This window comes from Malaclemys terrapin, chromosome 15 (assembly GCF_027887155.1).
Source record: "Malaclemys terrapin pileata isolate rMalTer1 chromosome 15, rMalTer1.hap1, whole genome shotgun sequence".
Taxonomy (NCBI): Eukaryota; Metazoa; Chordata; order Testudines; family Emydidae; genus Malaclemys; species Malaclemys terrapin.
This window is the reverse complement of record NC_071519.1, coordinates 12,311,538-12,328,995: the sequence shown is the minus strand read 5'-3', so window position 1 is coordinate 12,328,995 and position 17,458 is coordinate 12,311,538. Positions and strand designations below refer to the sequence as shown.

Genomic DNA, 17,458 nt, shown 5'->3' with positions numbered 1-17,458 from the left:
GAAGACAAGACTCGCTTTTGCTTGTCTTCCTCAGCTTGATGTGCTTCTCACCCAATTCCTGCCTTAGTTCCCGGGTTGAGCTGGTGGTGGAAGGGGACTGGGGGACAGTGGCGTGAGGAGGAGGTTGAGATGGACCTTGAGCTAGACTAGAACCTGGCGGTGAGAGTCTGGCCACCACTTGCAGCCCCACCCTGTTGTCCTGGCTTCCCCCACTAGACGTCATTGAGGGCAGGAAGTGGGGTTTCTGCCTCCTAGGGTTACCATCCAGCCATATTTCCCCAGACTTTTCCCCCAGCTTTTTCGTCTTTAAATAGGCATGGTAAGGGGAGTCCTAGGGAGCAGGGGGAGGGTTGGATGAGTCGGGAGTTCGGGGGGGGGCTGTCAGGGGGCAGGGCTGTGGAGAGGGGGCAGTCAGGGGACAAGGAGCAGGGGGGTTTGGAGTTCGGGGGGGGTCTGGAGTGGGGAGTCAGGGGACAAGGAGCGGGAGGGTTGGGAGTTCTGGGGGGGTCTGTCAGGGGGCAGGGCTGTGGAGAGGGGGCAGTCAGGGGACAAGGAGCGGGAGGGTTGGGAGTTCTGGGGGGGTCTGTCAGGGGGCAGGGCTGTGGAGAGGGGGCAGTCAGGGGACAAGGAGCGGGAGGGTTGGGAGTTCTGGGGGGGTCTGTCAGGGGGCAGGGCTGTGGAGAGGGGGCAGTCAGGGGACAAGGAGCGGGAGGGTTGGGAGTTCTGGGGGGATCTGTCAGGGGGCAGGGCTGTGGAGAGGGGGCAGTCAGGGGACAAGGCGTGGGGGGGTTGGGAGTTCGGGGGGGGTCTGTCAGGGGGCAGGGCTGTGGAGAGGGGGCAGTCAGTGGACAAGGAGCGGGAGGGTTGGGAGTTCTGGGGGGGTCTGTCAGGGGGCAGGGCTGTGGAGAGGGGGCAGTCAGGGGACAAGGAGCGGGAGGGTTGGGAGTTCTGGGGGGGTCTGTCAGGGGGCAGGGCTGTGGAGAGGGGGCAGTCAGGGGACAAGGAGCGGGAGGGTTGGGAGTTCAGGGGGGGTCTGTCAGGGGGCAGGGCTGTGGAGAGGGGGCAGTCAGGGGACAAGGAGCGGGAGGGTTGGGAGTTCAGGGGGGGTCTGTCAGGGGGCAGGGCTGTGGAGAGGGGGCAGTCAGGGGACAAGGAGCGGGAGGGTTGGGAGTTCAGGGGGGGTCTGTCAGGGGGCAGGGCTGTGGAGAGGGGGCAGTCAGGGGACAAGGAGCGGGAGGGTTGGGAGTTCTGAGAGGGGCAGTCAGGGGGCGGGAAGTCCTGTTTTTTGATTGTTAAAATACGGTAACCCTAGTTCTGCTCCCCCCCTTAGTCCCAGCTCTCCCCTCCCCCGCCCCTGACTGGCCACGCCCCCAGCTGTTTGACCCCACCCCCCGCACAGTCAGTGTCCGCCCCCTGCCCAGACTCCGTCCACCCTCCCACGCGATTGGCTCCCTGGGTGCCCCTCTCTCTCCCCCCCCCCCCCCCCCCAGCAGGGGAGTTTAGGGCCAAGTCAGGGTGCAACGGCTTCAGGAGGTGATACTGCGCATGCGCCTTGTGTTCCGCGCGCATGCGCAGTGCAGCCAAGACAGCGCGCGCGGGGGCTCAGCGCCGCGGAACCCGCCTTCCGGGTCTGACCCGGTGTCACCGCGTCTGACGAGCCAGGTACAGGGGCGAGGCGGGGCCTGTGGAGCGGGAGGGGGGGTCTGTACCGGCTGGGTCCGAGAGGACGGCAGCGTCCCGGGGCAGGCTGGGAACTGTAGTTCCTGACGCTCCTCGGGCCGGAAATGACGTTGGCCCAACCGACGGGCGGAGGCGGTTAACGGTGCGCGTGAGGGCGGCCCTCCCACCCTCTGATTGGCGGAGAGACGCCGGACGCAGCAGCGCGCGCGGGGCCGGCCGGACCGAGACTCCCGGAGCCAGGGGTGGGGGCAGAGGCTGTGAAATGGGGGGGGTCGGGAGGGGGGGTTGGAAAACTGTTGCTGTGAATCTCTCTCGGGGGGGGGGGGGGGCGGAAGGGGGTTCGATCCGCTGCTGCAATGATCCGTTTCAAAGGAGTCCGGCCTCCTCCTTCCTGAGCCGTGTTTCTGGTCTCGCTGAGACGCGGGTTAATCCGGAGTCACTGCGAGGCAGAGCAGGGAGTGACTCCAGATTCCCATGGGGGCGATAAGATCAGGATGTGACCCTGTGGGGAGGGGGTTCAGTTGTTGCCAAAGGGGGGAAGTTACTCAGTTTCTCTCCGTCTCTTTCTCTGCCTCAGGATATTGGGGTTGAGCTTCCTGGGAGCCCAGGCTGAGCAGCTGCTGCTCCCCCAGCGGGATCGGGGCTGGGGAGTGACCTCTGTGCCCAGCCAAGGTGAGGATTTTCTCCAGCTGTAATTAGCCCCATAGGTCAACCCAAGGCTCTGCCCACCCCAACACCTGAGTCAGACTCCAGGTGATGGATAGAGACCTCAGGGAATGGGCATGAGAGAGACTCTGCACAAACAGCCCCTCCTCACCCCATATCTCTCCTCCCCATAGCAATTGCAGGAGCCGATCCAGCCATGGGAGAGTGAACCCCCAGGATTGGTTGTCAGCCAGAGCAGGAGAGACAGGGGAAGGGAGACACAAGGAGAAAAAGGCGAGAGAGACTGAAAAGGGCAGTGGGAGAAATAATTGGGGAGAGAAATTCCCAGATTTCTGACCGGTCCCACACACTTATTGTCGCATCCCTGGGCAGATTCACTTTCCTGGGAACAAGGTGAGGTGCAAGGGGAGCAAAACCCAGTTCCTGACTCTCCCTGTTCCCCGCCAGTGGTGGCAGTGTGCTGCCCTGGGGACTGTCAGGGGGAATCCCCCAGTGTCACTGCTTTTGTTCTGCTTTTCTCTCCCATTTGGTTCCCAGACTTTGTTACTGGGAGGGTTTCAAAATGTCTCGGTGGTTTAGTGCTAGTGGAAAGGGCCGGTCAGTGCTGTAATAAAGTGACCAAACATTTCCCCAGCATAGAATCATAGAACTGTAAGGCTGGAATGAACATTGAGAGGGCATCTAGTCCAGCCTCCAGCATTGAGGTGTTCGTCCAACCTGCCCTGATGATGGGGATTCCACCACCTTTCTTGCTAATCTATTCCAGTGCTTAATTAGGTGTTATCACAATTGAGTCACATGGTTGACTCAGATTCAATTTGTGATCCACTATAACCCCCGATCATTTTCAGTAGTATTACCCCCTAGCCAGCTATTCCCCACTTTGTAGTTGTGCAATTGGTTTTCCTTAGTGAAAATATTGAATATATCAGATCCAGGACTGGCTCCTGGGGACCCCATTGTAGACATCCTCCCAGTTGGACAGTGAACTGCTAATGATTACTGTTTGAGTACAGCCTTTCAACAAGATTGACACCCATTTTATAGCACTTTCACGTCCACCACATTTCCCTAGTTCACTATGAGAATGTCATGGGGGCCTGTGTCAAAAGCCTGCCTAAAATCAAGATGTGTCATGTCTACAGTGTCCAGTACCCCTGTGAAAGCAGGACATTAAATTGACTTGGCATTATTTGTTTTTGCAAATCCATGCTGGCTATAAGTTTTCACCTTACTGTCCTCTAGGTGCTTACAAATTGATTGTTTAATAATTTGTTCATTCCAGGTATCTAAATAATGCTTGACTTTATTCCTCAGTCCTCTTTGTTCCCCTTTTAAAAGATGGGTACTATGTTTGCCCTTCTCCAGTCTTCACCATTCTCCGAGTGTTCTCAAAGATAATCGCTAATGGTTCCGAGATTGCCTCAGCTAATTCCTTGAGCGCCCTAAGATGAATTTTACGGCTGTGTTTAATATAGCGAATGTATCTACATATTTTTAACCTTTTATTTCCTTATTGTGGTGTCTGTTTCTTCCTCCTCTTGGTTAATAATAATAAAGGCCCTACGTGAATCGTGGGCTGGTCTTCAAATAATTGCAGCTGAGTTGCAAAGAAAGCTTGGAAAATCGCAGAAAAGTAATAATGGACCTTTATTAATTGCTGTAATTTGGAAAAGCTACCGCAGACCTATTCGTTTAAGAAAAATCTGCTGGAATAATATGAACACTCAACTATTACATTATGCCTGTGAATTTTTTTGGTACAAAAAATTTGGTACAGACAATTTGGTACAGCTAGAGGGCCATAACTAGGGTGGGGTGAGTGGGTCAGCCACCAACAGCACAAAGCGGGTTACACCAAGGGCATAAAGCCACCCCTACTTCTCTGCCTTCAGAGCTGGGCACCGGCCAGCATCCACCGCTCTCTCACCACCCAGCTCCAGGCAGCGCCACTGCCAGCATCAACTCAGGAGTAAGGGTGGCAATACCGCAACCCCCTTATGGGTCTGGAACCCTAGTTTGAGAAACACTGTGGAGAAATCACACTTTTTCGTGGGTTACTCACTACGTAAATAGTACGTTTTGTGGGTGTATAACACGTCCATGAAGTTCACTATTTATGCCATGAACAATACTTGAAAATTGTATGATTTCCCCCTCCCCTCCATGATTTAAGTAGTATCCTACTTATTGCCTTCTATGTCCCTTGCTAGGTGTAACTTATTTTGTGAGTTAATCTTTCTGATTTTGTCCCCACATGCTCACAGTACTCAATATCGTGGGGAAAACAACAACAGAAAATGTGGAAATGGCAGAAGTGCTAAATGACTTTTGTTTCAGTTTTCATCCAAAAGTTTAGTAGCAATTGGACATCTAACTTAATGAATGCCAATGAAAATGAGGTAGGATCAGAGGCTAAAATAGGGAAAGAACAAGCTAAAAATTATTTAGGGTAGATGTCTTCAGGTCACCAGGGCCTGATGAAATGCACCCTAGAATGCTGAGGAGATATCTGAGCCATTAGCGATTATCTTCAAAAAGTCATGGAAGAGAGATTCCAGGGGACTGGAAAAGGGCAAATATAGTGCCCAGCTATAAAAAGGGGAGTAAGGACAACCCGGGGAATTACAGACCAGTCAGCTTATTTTAATTCCCCGGAAAGATAATGGAGGAAATAATTAAGCAATCCATGAGCAAACACCTAGATGATAATAAGGTGATAAGTAACAGCATGGATTTGTCAAGAACAAATCGTGTCAAACCACCCTAATAGTTTTTTTTTGACAGGGTAACAAGCTTGTGGATAGAGGGGAAGCAGTAGACATGGTATATCTTGACTTTAGTAAGGCTTTTGATACTGTCTGGCATGACCTTCTCATATACAAGCTAGAGAAATACAACTGAGATGGAACTACCATTAAGTGGGTGCACAGCTGGTTGGAAAACTGTTCCCAGAGAGTAGTTTTCAGTGGTTCACAGTCAAGCTGAAAGGGCATATCAAGAGGGGTCTGTCACTTAGGGTGGGGGAGTCAGGGCCCTGCACCCCCCACTTCCTGGGATTCACCGTGAGTCTCAGCCAGCCAGTAAAACAGAAGGTTCATTCGATGACAGGAACAGAGTCCAAAACCGAGCTTGTAGGTACAGACAACAGGACCCCTCAGTCAGGTCCTCCTTGGGGGCTCCCTCCTCTTTCCCAGCCAACTCCAAACTGAAAACCCCTCCAGCCGTCTCACCCAACATCCCCCAGCTCCTCCTCCTGCAGCCTTTGTCCAGTTTCCCGGGCAGAAGGTGTCACCTGGCCCCAACCCCCCTCCTGTGCTCTCATGTTACATGCTCAGGTATCTTCCCTCAAGGGAAATCTTCCATCCCCAGTGAGGACAGTCCCAGTAAAACTCCCCTGCAACATTCCCAGGTCAATATTCCCCACTCCCTGCTGCATCACAGGGTCCCCCCCGGGATCATTTCTCAGTCTGGTTCTGTTCAATATCTTCATCAATGATTTAGATAACGGCATAGCAAATACACTTATCAAGTTTGCAGACGACACCAAGCTGGGAGTGGTTGCAAGTGCTTTGGACGATAGGATTAAAATTCAAAATGGTCTGAAGTAAATAGGATGAAATTTAATAAGGACAAATGCAAAGTACTCCACTTAGGAAGGAACAATTGGTTGCACACATACAAAATGGGAAATGACTGCCTAGGGAGGAGTACTGTGAAAGGGACCTGGGGGCCATAGTGGATATCCCCCTCCCTCCCCCCCAGCACCTTCCCTTCAGGTGGCTTTAGCAGTCTTTCTTCTTGGGCAGACAGGCCATGGAGAGGAGTCGTTTTATTTGCCTACCTCCCCACCCTTAAAAAGGATTTACATAAGGTGGGAATCCTTTGTTTCCCAAACTTGCTTCCCCTTCCCTTCCAGTGGAAAGTTACAAGAAGTCCCAGGTAATGTTGAGTATCTGGTGACAAGACCACCTGACTCTGTAGTATCACAGTGTCCAGGAATCAGTAGCAGTATGGAGCCTTTTCACAGTCCATAGTCCTTGCTGATGGCCCATCCGCCCTGTCTGGCTTTTCCGTTGTTGTACCTGAAGTGTTGGCAGTGGGCGTCCCCCAAAGGAGCATAGTTGAAATACAGATACATTGTCAATATTCCCAACTTCAGATACAGAAATGATACGTACACACAAATTGGATAATCACAGTCAGTGTATTATAACCTTTCCAATGACTCATTTTCTTACAAGACCCATCTTGCACTAAGTACATCTCAAAAATAGCAAGGAGTCTGGTGGCACCTTAAAGACTAACAGATTTATTTGGGCATAAGCTTTCGTGCATCCGAAGAAGTGAGGTTTTTACCCACGAAAGCTTATGCCCAAATAAATCTGTTAGTCTTTAAGGTGCCACCAGACTCCTTGTTGTTTTTGTAGATACAGACTAACACGGCTACCCCCTGATACTAAGTAAATCTCAGTTATCTCATATTCATTTCATAAGCATATTTTCATAAAGAACATGGAGGGAAATAGCACACTCACATACCAGTTTTCAGAGTTCGTTAAAGTCTGCCTTTTCAAAGTCCGTTGTCCTTATTTTCCTTCTCTAACACCTTCCTTCTCTTAGAATCACAAAATCATCATTTCATGAACAATTTCGTCTATATTGCTTTCCACCTTCCGTTTCCTAACTAATTCCCTCCTGTTAGTCAGAATCCATCCTAAAATGTCCCCTCCCACTCCCCCAGTTACTACTTCCATCTTCTGACGCAAACAGGTGTCCCCAACCCATTCCAAGAACTTGTTGGACACTTTGTGTTTGTTTAAATTCCTTTTCTAAACGGTGTCTTGGTAGTTAAAGCCCCCCCCCTTGTGTTTTGAATATTTCTCTTATTTGCATGATAGAGTAGAGAACATTAGTCTGCGGGGAAAGAGCCGGGGGGGAATTGTGATGTGACGTGACTGTCCTGTTCTGACACGTCCCCTTCTTGCCCTGACAGGCTGCAGCGTCACATTCCCATCCTTCCAGGGACCAGGGAAGGGAAATGGCTGCCGTGGAGCTGGCTCAGGTAGGGATTATCGGGGAGTTGCTGGTGGGGTCCTGTTGGCGGGAGAAGGGCAGGAAATGCATAGGCGGTGGTGTATCTGGCGGTGGGCAGGAGGTGGTGTATCTGGCGGTGGTTGGGAGGGGGCAGGAAATGCGTAGGAGGTGGTGTATCTGGCGGTGGTCAGGAGGTGGGGGGGCAGTAAATGCATAGGAGGTGGTGTATCTGGCGGTGGGCAGGAGGTGGGGGGGCAGTAAATGCATAGAAGGTGGTGTATCTGGCGGTGGGCAGGAGGTGGTGGGGGCAGGAAATGTGTAGGAGGTGGTGTATCTGGCGGTGGTCGGGAGGTGGGAGGGGGCAGTAAATGCATAGGAGGTGGTGTATCTGGCGGTGGTCGGGAGGTGGGAGGGGGCAGTAAATGCATAGGAGGTGGTGTATCTGGCGGTGGTCAGGAGGTGGGGGGGCAGTAAATGCATAGGAGGTGGTGTATCTGGCGGTGGTCAGGAGGTGGGGGGGCAGGAAATGTGTAGGAGGTGGTGCATCTGGCTGTGGTCAGGAGGTGGGAGGGGCAGGAAATACACAGGGTGGAGAAAGGGTGGGGGACAGGGTGTGACAAACCTGCTGGGATTTGTTTACGATGGGGCCTAGATTCTACCAACAGACCCATGGGGTTTGTGAGTGGAAATTCCCTAATTGGTCCAGCAGGAAACAACCCCCCAGGACTGCGCTGGGGAAACGTATCAGACTCCAATACTGGAGTTTGAACCTACTAGCCAGAAGGCAACCCCCAGTGAGGCCCGGGGAAGACACCCCATCCCTTCCCATCCAACCGCTGGCACTGGGGAGGGTGTTGGGATTCCTAACAGGGGGCTGTCCCTGGACACTCCTGGGGGCTCCATCTCCTGTATCCACTTCTGGCTGATAGGTGAGTGTTGAATGTGAAGACCCTTGCCATCTCTGTCTGCTGGAAGGGGTGAGGAGTTCTCTCTCTTTCTTCCCTCACCCTGATGCCTCCTGGCTGCTCTGATGGGGAGGGTGTGGGATCCTGCCTCCCAGAGCTTCCATGTGATTGGCCCTCCTCTCCTGCGAACGATGGGGTTGTCAATGGGCTCTTGCTCTTTCAGGGGCCGGTGACCTTCGAGGAGGTGGCTGTGTATTTCACCGAGGAAGAGTGGGCTCTGCTGGACCCCGCTCAGAGAGCCCTCTACAGAGATGTCATGCAGGAGAACTATGAGAATGTGACTTCGCTGGGTAAGGAATCCCGTCCCCTCAGTTCTTAGATGGGGAAATGAAGAGTTAAGGTTCACAATGCACCCTCAACTTTGACTGACAGGCGAATGACGCCTAGACTAGCACTCTGCCCTCCCCGCGACAGAACACTTTGGGAGCAGAGCGCAGTAGCACGAACGCTAACACCGTCTCTTTGCTAAGGCAAAACTTGGGGTTAGGCCCGATGTAGGGAACAGAAGCTGCCTCCCCCTGGCCTGCGCTTAGACACTGAGCCTACTGCACACAGTCCATCTCAGACCTTCCTGCTGTCACCACCCCTTTACCCTTCCAATGAAGATTCCTTCTGAGTCGTTGACTTCACTTATCCCTCCCTGAGGCCTGGAGACCCCTAGCATGTACGGCACCAGCCTGCTGACAATCCTTGTGGCAAGAACACACCCTTGTGCACCTTGATTGACACGGCCTACACCACTCAGCACTGAAATGAGGAATACCTGGTCCTTCCAGTTTCACGTGCACCACTCCTCGTGTCACAGCTCTGCCAGGTTGCTCTAACTAATCCCTCCGCCATTCATGTGAAGCTACAGCTGGCCCAGGGCACGTTGCTGGAGTGCCTGCGGAGAAATGCTGGTGTTCAATCTGAGGAACATAAAACACACAGTGGCATGTTCTTAGTCCTTCCTTCTGGCGATCAATACATTTTAAGGCCAGGGGAGACTATTAGGTCATCTAGTCTGACCTCCTGTGTAATACAGGCCATGGAGTTTCGTCCGGTTACCGTTGTAGTGCACTGAATACTTTGTGTTTGATGAAAACCTCTTCCAGAAAGGCATCCTGTCCTGACTTGAAGCCTTCAAGAGATGGAAAATTGGCCCCATCCTTGGGTAGTTTGTTAACCTTTGCACCACCCTTACTGACCTATTCCCAGTGACATTTGCCAGCTCCAGGGCTAGGGGATAAGGACAGAGTTAAGGTTGCATTGCAGGGGTGGTGTGTAGTTTAATTCTTCATTTCCTGGTTTTCAGGGGTTTTATTTTTCATCACCATCCACATGCTGGAAGGGCCCGAAGCAGCATGAGGCAACCTTCACTCTGTTTAATGTACTTTATGAGCGTTTAATTTCCTTGATTTTCTATTTAATGGATTTTTTTGCCACTGTAACTGTGTCGACACTACGGTTTTTGCTGCAATTTACGTCAGGTCAGGATGAGATTTTCCACATCGCTAACTGCCAGAGCTCTGGGCTCAGAGGTAGTCCCAGCACCTCAGGACAGTCCCAAGGGGGTCTCTGTGACCCAACCTATCACAGGGGGCTCTCGTGAGGGGGAGGAAGGGGAGGATTCAGGGAGTCCGAGATTGTAGCACTTCACTGAGGCTGCTTTTGCTCAAGTCTCTCATGACCTGTCCCTAGGCAGAGCTCAGAACCAGCACTCCATCCTCCTCCTCCTCGACATGTCGGCTGTCTGACACCACTGACCGTGGTCGTTGTCTTGGAATCTGATCTTCCCTTATCCTCTCCTGCTTAGGGTTAGGGTAGGGAGAAGTAGGTAGGGAGAAGTAGTAACTGGCTTGTTCTGCATCATGGGATGTTTAGGTTGGATATTAGCTATATTCACAGCTGGAAAGTTTTTCCTAAGTACAGGAATACGTTACCAAGAGAGGTTGTGGAATGCTGGTCGCTGGAGGTTTTTAAGAAGAGGTTAGACGATGGTCTACGTATACATGGTCCTGCCTCAGGGCTGGAGGATGGACTAGCTGACATCTTGAGGTCCTTTTACCCCTGTGTTTGTGATTTTATGATTCCTTATTGTAGCCCTTCACTTTGACCTTGTCTCCCTCTGGAGAATGGGGGCTTTATTTAGTAGTTTTTTTAATGAAAAATATGCATGGGTCAGCTTCTCTCTCAATTTGCTTTGTTAGTCACTAGGTGTGAAGGAGTCAATTCCTCTTCTGGGATGGGGATGTAATTCCTGTTGAAGTAACATAGGCCTGCCTCCGTTTACATGGAAACACAATCAAGGACTGTTCCCATTTGAATGCTGCACACTGGACAATGGAAGTCTCAAGGACTGGAGGTTAATGTGTAATGACTGGGTCCAAGGGAAGCAGAACACGAGAACACAACGTCACTGCACTTCGGGACACAGGAACTAGGGTACAAACAGACTGGGCTTAAGTTTGCTGCTATCCAGGGCAAAAAGACTGAGACAAGGCAATAGCGAGCGAGAGAGATGAAATCAAGGAGGCTTTGAAAAAGCCGGGCAGATGCAACTGCCAAAATGAACATAGAGTTTAGTTCTGCTTTCCCAGACTGACCAAGGGATCTGTAAATCCTGTGTTCCCGTTGCCTAAGCAATTCAGCCTGGTTCTGAAAAGCCTCTTGTGTTGCTGCAAATACCAACTGGCTGCAACACCCCAGAAGAGACGGTGTTTCTGAGGAGTCTGAAATCATTGGGACTCGCTGAGATGCCATCATGACACACAGGGATGCCACCTCCAGAATGGCCTGTCTCAGCATGGTGGAGCTGTGGGGATCGCCCTTCCGAAAAGCACAGCCTAGGAAGTAGCACATATTGGAATGTCTGCGCTGCCTCTGGGAGAGACCCTCCCAGCCTCGGTCCGCAGACTGGCCTTGACGGGCTGTATAGAACTGCGTATATGTTGCAGATTGGCCTGGAGCTCAGTCTCTTAAGCCTGAGCTGCAATGTCTACATCAGAAGTATGTGTACCCCTGAGGTACTGTGGTGGGACAGCTGCCCCACCCCCAGGTGAGATTGATCTACAGCTAGCCAGAGCGGCTGCGCGGGTGGGCAGCCAATCAGGAGGGGCCTGTGAGAAGCCAGTCAGAGCCAAGCAGGAGGCAGCCAATCAGGGCCAGGCTAGGCCCTATATAAAGGCTGCCCAGGAGAGAAGCAGGCGGTCTCTCCCAGGCCTTCAAGCGGGAGGGTCTGTCTCCTGAGTGAAGGAGACCAGCACCTCGGACAGCGCAGTGCTGGGCAGGCTCGGGGGAGCAGAGGAGAGCTCCAGCCCAATACCTGTCAGACTGCAGGCCTAGAGGGTGCAAGGGGTCAGAGGGGAAGTGACCCAGGGAGGATGGACAGATGAGGGGAGAGGAGGAGGATGGAGTGGCTGCCACTAGAGGGTCCCTGGGTTGGGACCCAGAGCAGTGGGTGGGCCTGGGGCCCCCTCTTCCCTCTTGTGCTGCACTTGGCCATGGGAGAGCGACCATATCAGACTGCAACATACCCCCGCCGACAGGGGCTAGACTTTGAGTTGTGGTTGGCCACTGCGGCAGGAAGACTGCTGTTAACAACCCCCCCGCCCTCGGAAGGGGGTGAGCGTGGACTAGGGGGCACTGCCGGAGGGCAGTGTCCTGAAGGGGACGTTGCCGAACGGGGAGCAACGCGGGTCCCAATACCATTTGGGCAGACGACGGACAGGACACCACAAGCAGAGGGCGCTCCGTGGCGGATAGAGCTAATACCCAGACGGGCCGACAGGAGGCGCCATGGTGGTGAGTCCCAACCCCGTGACAGGCATGCAGAGGACTTCCAGAGTTGCTACGGAAAAATCACTGGCCAAGTCAGTACAAAGCAAAATTTCATTCAATGAGTTGTTTATACTGATCTATATACTATACTGAAATGTAAGTACAATATTTATATTCCAGTTATTTATTGTATAATTATATGGTCCAAATGAGCAAGTCAGCAATTCATAGTGTACCACGACACTTTCGTATTTTTATGTCTGATTTTATAAGCAAGTAGTTTTTAAATGAGGTGTGACTTGGAGATAGGGAAGACAAATCAGCCTCCTGAAAGGGGTACAGTAGTGTGGAAAGCCTGTGGTCTACACAACTGTTTTTAATGTGCTAGCACAGGGGTGGGCAAACTTTTTGTCCCAAGAGCCACATCGGGGTTGCAAAATTATATGCAGGGCCGGGTAGGGAAGGCTGTGCCTCCCCAAACAGCCTGGCCTCACCCTCTATCTGACCCTCTCCCACTTCCTGCCCCCTAACTGCCCCCCTTAGAATCCCCGACCCATCCAACACCCCTTGCTCCTTGTCCCCTGACTGCCCCCCCAAGACACCCCGCCCCTAACCACCCCCTGGGACTCCATCCCACTATCTAAGCCCCCCTGCTCCTTGTTCCCTAACCGCCCCCTCCTGAGACCCCCAACCCCTCTGCTTCGTGTCCCCTGACTGCCCCAACCCCTATCCATACATCCCGCCCCACCCCCAGGACTCCCACGCCTATCCAACCCCCCTGTCTCTTGACCGCACTCCCCGAACCTCCGCCCCATCCAACCACCCTCTGTCCCTTAGATAACCCCCCGACCCCTTACCATGCTGCTCAAAGCAGCTTGTCTGGCTCCACACTCCCCCGAAGGAGCGTGCAGCCCCGCCTCCCCCAGAGCACTGCCCACGCAGCTCGCTGAGGCTCCGGGGGAGGGGCCAGTGGGAGCCTCGGGGGCCAGATGTGTCCCACAGGCCATAGTTTGCCCACCCCTGCGCTAGCACCTACAGTGGAGAACCCATAGAGAGAGACATCTCAACCATCATTGATGCACAAGTTGAGTAACTTCTTCTTTTGCGTATTACCTGATCTCACTGGTCTTCTTTCCCCTGAGCCGGGTTCCCAGTTTCCAAACCCGATGTCATCTCCCAGCTGGAATGAGGGGAAGAGCCGTGGGCCCCAGAACTCCAGGGCTCAGAGGAAAGAGAGATCATTAAACCTACTCAGTGCTTGAAGGAAACAGCTGGGATTCCCAACAAAGACCTTGTGAGGTCTCTGGGTTCAGGATGGTCCCTCAGGGCAGATACTGTTCATGGCTTCCTACCCATCCTAACTCCTGGCAGTAGTTCCTTCCCCAAACTCCCTTCTCCCTGGGGAGTGTTTGGATGGGAACTGGATGCAGAACTGATCCCCTCCTCTTGCCTCTTCGGGGAAGAGTTTGAGGAAATTCAGTCCCTGTTTTTTCTCCATCTCCAGCTATTCTCTTGGTTTGTTCCCTCCTTTTTTCCTTCTGGTTTCTGATGTTTTTCTCTCTCTGTCCCATCAGGTGAGGGGATGGTGAGAGAGACCATGGAGCAGAATCCTCAGCAGGAAGATGAGCAAGTGGAACCACAGGGGGCATTATTACAAAGATGCACAGGGAGTGCGTCCGGGAGTTGTGAGCAGGCAAAAGGCTCTCAGGGGCAGCACGGGCCAGAGAAACGGCAGGGAAACCAGCCAGCGCCGGAAGTTGGAATATCTGTTAATTATCGGGGAACTCACAAAGGCCTCAAGGAAACCACGGCCCAACAGAGAATCCTTATGGGAGAGAGAAATAACACGGGCTTTGACTGTGGGAAAAAGTGCAGGAGGCACTCACACTTTATTAGAAATCCATGGATCCACACAGGAGAGAAGCCCTATAAATGCTGTGAGTGCGGGAAAACCTTCACTCGGAGCTCAACCCTTATTGCACATCAGAGGAGTCACACAGGGGAGAAACCCTATGAATGCTGTGAGTGCGGGAAAACCTTCACTCAGAGCTCAAACCTTATTCGCCATCAGAGGAGTCACACAGGGGAGAAACCCTATGAATGCAGTGAGTGCGGGAAAACCTTCACTGAGCGATCAAGCCTTATTCTCCATCAGAGAATCCACACAGGGGAGAAACCCTACAAATGCTGTGAGTGCGGAAAAACCTTCACTCGGAGCTCAACCCTTATTGCACATCAGTGGATCCACAGAGGAGAGAAACCCTATGAATGCTGTGAGTGCGGGAAAACCTTCACTGAGCAATCACACCTTATTCGCCATCAGAGGAGTCACACAGGGGAGAAGCCCTATGAATGCTGTGAGTGTGGGAAAGCCTTCACTCGGCGCTCAACCTTTATTGCACATCAGAGGATCCACAGAGGAGAGAAACCCTATGAATGCTGTGAGTGCGGGAAAATCTTCACTGAGCGCTCACACCTTATTCGCCATCAGAGGAGTCACACGGGGGAGAAACCGTATAAATGCTGTGAGTGCGGGAAAACCTTCACTGAGCAATCACACCTTATTCGCCATCAGAGGAGTCACACAGGGGAGAAACCCTATGAATGCTGTGAGTGCCGGAAAACCTTCACTCGGAGCTCAACCCTTATTGCACATCAGAGGATCCACAGAGGAGAGAAACCCTATGAATGCGGTGAGTGCGGGAAAACCTTCACTTGGAGCTCTTCTCTTATTTATCACCAGAGAAGCTGCAAGGGAGAGAAACACCACGAAAATCTTGCCTAGGGCTCAGAAAAGATTGTTTTTTCCTTTTCCTAATTCCCAAGTAGTGAACTTTAAGGCAGCATTTGTGGCGTCTCAGCTCCTTCTGGTGAGTTGTCTGCTTTTCCCGTTTGCAGCTCACCCTTCCTTGGAGTGAAGCCCACAGTGTTGTTCATCGACTCCTTTGTCCTGTGTCGTGGGAGTGTGCGTCCCTCCAACTGGAATGTCCATCAGCCCCAGGTGGGGGAACCAAGAGTGACTTTTACTAGGTACAGGTCTGTCTCATCTTGCGCGGGGGTTCCATTCCACGGTTAGCGCTAAAGCGAAAACCGCGTATAGTCAAAATTACATTGAGTTCAATGGCGGGCGAAATCGCCCGCACTACAAGTACAGTATTAAAATTATTTTTCTCTTTTTTGTTGCTTTTGTTTTTGCCGACCGCGTAAAGCTGAAATCGCGCATGTTAAATGCACGTAAGATGCGACAGACCTGTACATAGAGGTTAAATCTACCTGGGCTTTGACTCCATTAGGGTTTCCCATGGAGTTAGCTAGATTGAGTTAGTGGTCCTGATATAAAAATATAACTTTTTTCAATAAAGAAAATAGCCCATATAGCGTCCAGGGTAACGTAGGAAATTTCCTCACCACTGGACACAACCTCCATCACTTTTCCTCGTCTAACCAAATTTGGAGCATCATGTTTATACTTTTCCTCCCACTGCAAAGTGATTGTTAGTCACCAGATTCCCCCACTAGGGACAGATTGCCTCATTCCCAGTTGTTCCCACGTTGCACTGGGTTCTGCTGAATAGCAGTTGGGTTTTGTACCGTTTTTCTCAATGTAAATATAACCGAGAAGGAGCAGGGATAGAGGGTGTGACGAAGTGGGGATTTTCCCTTGTTATGTTGTATGTGAGTCTTACTGTTGAGCCTATGTGAGTTTGACTGTTCTGCATGAATCCTGTGTGTGCCTCAGTTTCCCTGTGTGCTGCACCCATACCTTGGTGGTGGGAATAAAGCTTATTGGAACATCTCTGAGGGTGAGATATTACCTGTAATCAGTTTCTTAATATATTAGGCTTAGACTTGCGTGTTTTTGCTTTATTTTGCTTGGTGACTTACTTTATTCTGTCTGTTGTTACTTGAAACCACTTAAATCCTACTTTTTTATACTTAATAAATCACTTTTGTTTATTAATAAACCAGAGTAAGTGATTAATACCTGGGGGTGCAAACGGCTGTGCATCTCTCTCTATAACTGTTATAGAGGGCTAACAGTTTATGAATTTACTCCGTATAAACTTTATACACAGCAAAATGGATTTATTTGGGGGTTTGGATCTCCACTTTCTACAGTTCCACCACTGAATGTGTCCTTTGATTCAGGGTTCTCACCCATCTGTTTGTGGATCACAATTTGTTTTCTTTGCTCCTAAAACAGTGATTTAGGGCCTGAGATGAAAGTGTCACAGACCTGAATGGGGAATTTGAATGGATCTCAAATACAGTGAGATCATTTAGAGTTTAAATCCCAGTTTCCAATTGTTGGCAAAGCCTGTTGTAGGACTTTTCCTACTGAGATGGGATTGTTTGCAGATGGGGAGGCTGGCTGGTTGGTTTGTTTTTTTTCCAGTATGACGATGCTAGAACTTTTGTAAATAATATGATTCAAAACTAATGAGTGAAGGAGGTTTGAACGGCTCAGAGGAGAATGCAATGGGAGAATCTCTTGTCCTGATTCTGAGTAATCATATTTAACCTGCTCTGGAATTTCTAGTTATATGAAACTGGATGTATCTTGTGTGATGTGGATTTTTCCTCTTGAGGGACATTTGGTCACATAATCAGATATTCATTTTATTTGCCCCAGATTTACTGGGGCCTTTGAGAAAATGACTATCTACTGAGAGTCATTTATTTTATTTTTGCTTTTTCTCTGCTCCCTCCATGATGACATGGAGAAACTTTAAGTGCAGTTCAGTCAACAGGAGAGACTACTCCAAGCTATTGGACATGCTACCGACTGTTTTTAAATCTCCAGTCTGAAATGGTGAACTAGACCACACCCCAACTTTTGCAACTAACTGAAGTGACTGCACAGAATCACGCTGCTGCTTGATTGTTTTAGGTCAATATTGTCTCTGATGATCCGGGGAGAGAATTCCACAGTAAGTAACAAAGAAGTGGGCAAAAGGCCCATGTATTTGTTTCCCAAGGTAGTTGAGAAAGAGGCTCTTGTGACAGACTAACTCCCATGTTCACACTTCACACCCTACACCAGAGATCTCAACCTTTTTCTTTCTGAGTCCCCCCACCTCCACCCCAACATGCTATAAAAACTCCAAGGACTAGCTGGGGTGGGGGGGCAGCTCGGGTCTCTGGGCTACAGCTGCTGGGTCGTGGAGGCTTGGGGCTTCTGCCCTGTGGAGTGGGGAGCACTGGGGCTCTGGGCTTCTGCCCCGTGGGAGGCGGGGGCTCTGGGCTTCAGCCGCGGGGCCCTGCTGATCCCCTGAAACCAGCTCACAGACCCCCGGGGGGGTCACACTGCCCTACACACTGTTGCAGTAATGTTTGTACAAGGCGTGACG

The 17,458-nt window shown here is 51.3% G+C and overlaps 1 protein-coding gene across 4 annotated transcripts; it reads left to right on the top strand.

Annotated features, from left to right (window-relative positions):
• The first annotated feature begins 1,588 nt into the window (after window positions 1-1,588).
• Window positions 1,589-15,464, top strand: LOC128823029 (zinc finger protein 501-like). Of its 4 annotated transcripts, none has more exons than XM_054005054.1 (5): window positions 1,589-1,662; window positions 2,258-2,352; window positions 7,343-7,411; window positions 8,512-8,638; window positions 13,682-15,464. In XM_054005054.1, the coding sequence occupies exons 3-5, from the start codon at window positions 7,388-7,390 to the stop codon at window positions 14,890-14,892; spliced, it is 1,362 nt and encodes a 453-aa protein (XP_053861029.1). In that variant the 5' UTR covers window positions 1,589-1,662; window positions 2,258-2,352; window positions 7,343-7,387; the 3' UTR covers window positions 14,893-15,464. The 4 variants fall into 4 exon arrangements, with proteins under 4 accessions (XP_053861029.1, XP_053861028.1, XP_053861026.1 ...); XM_054005053.1 differs by lacking the exon at window positions 1,589-1,662 and adding an exon at window positions 1,819-1,922; XM_054005051.1 differs by lacking the exons at window positions 1,589-1,662; window positions 2,258-2,352; window positions 7,343-7,411; window positions 8,512-8,638 and adding an exon at window positions 8,654-12,131.
• Window positions 15,465-17,458: the final 1,994 nt, after the last annotated feature.

Excerpts from the sequence above, each read along its gene's own strand:
- LOC128823029 (XM_054005051.1), top strand. The coding sequence starts at position 11,738 with ATGGAGTGGCTGCCACTAGAGGGTCCCTGGGTTGGGACCCAGAGCAGT. Across the intron at positions 12,132-13,681 it reads CGACAGGAGGCGCCATGGTG|GTGAGGGGATGGTGAGAGAG; the intron begins GTGAGTCCCAAC and ends CTGTCCCATCAG.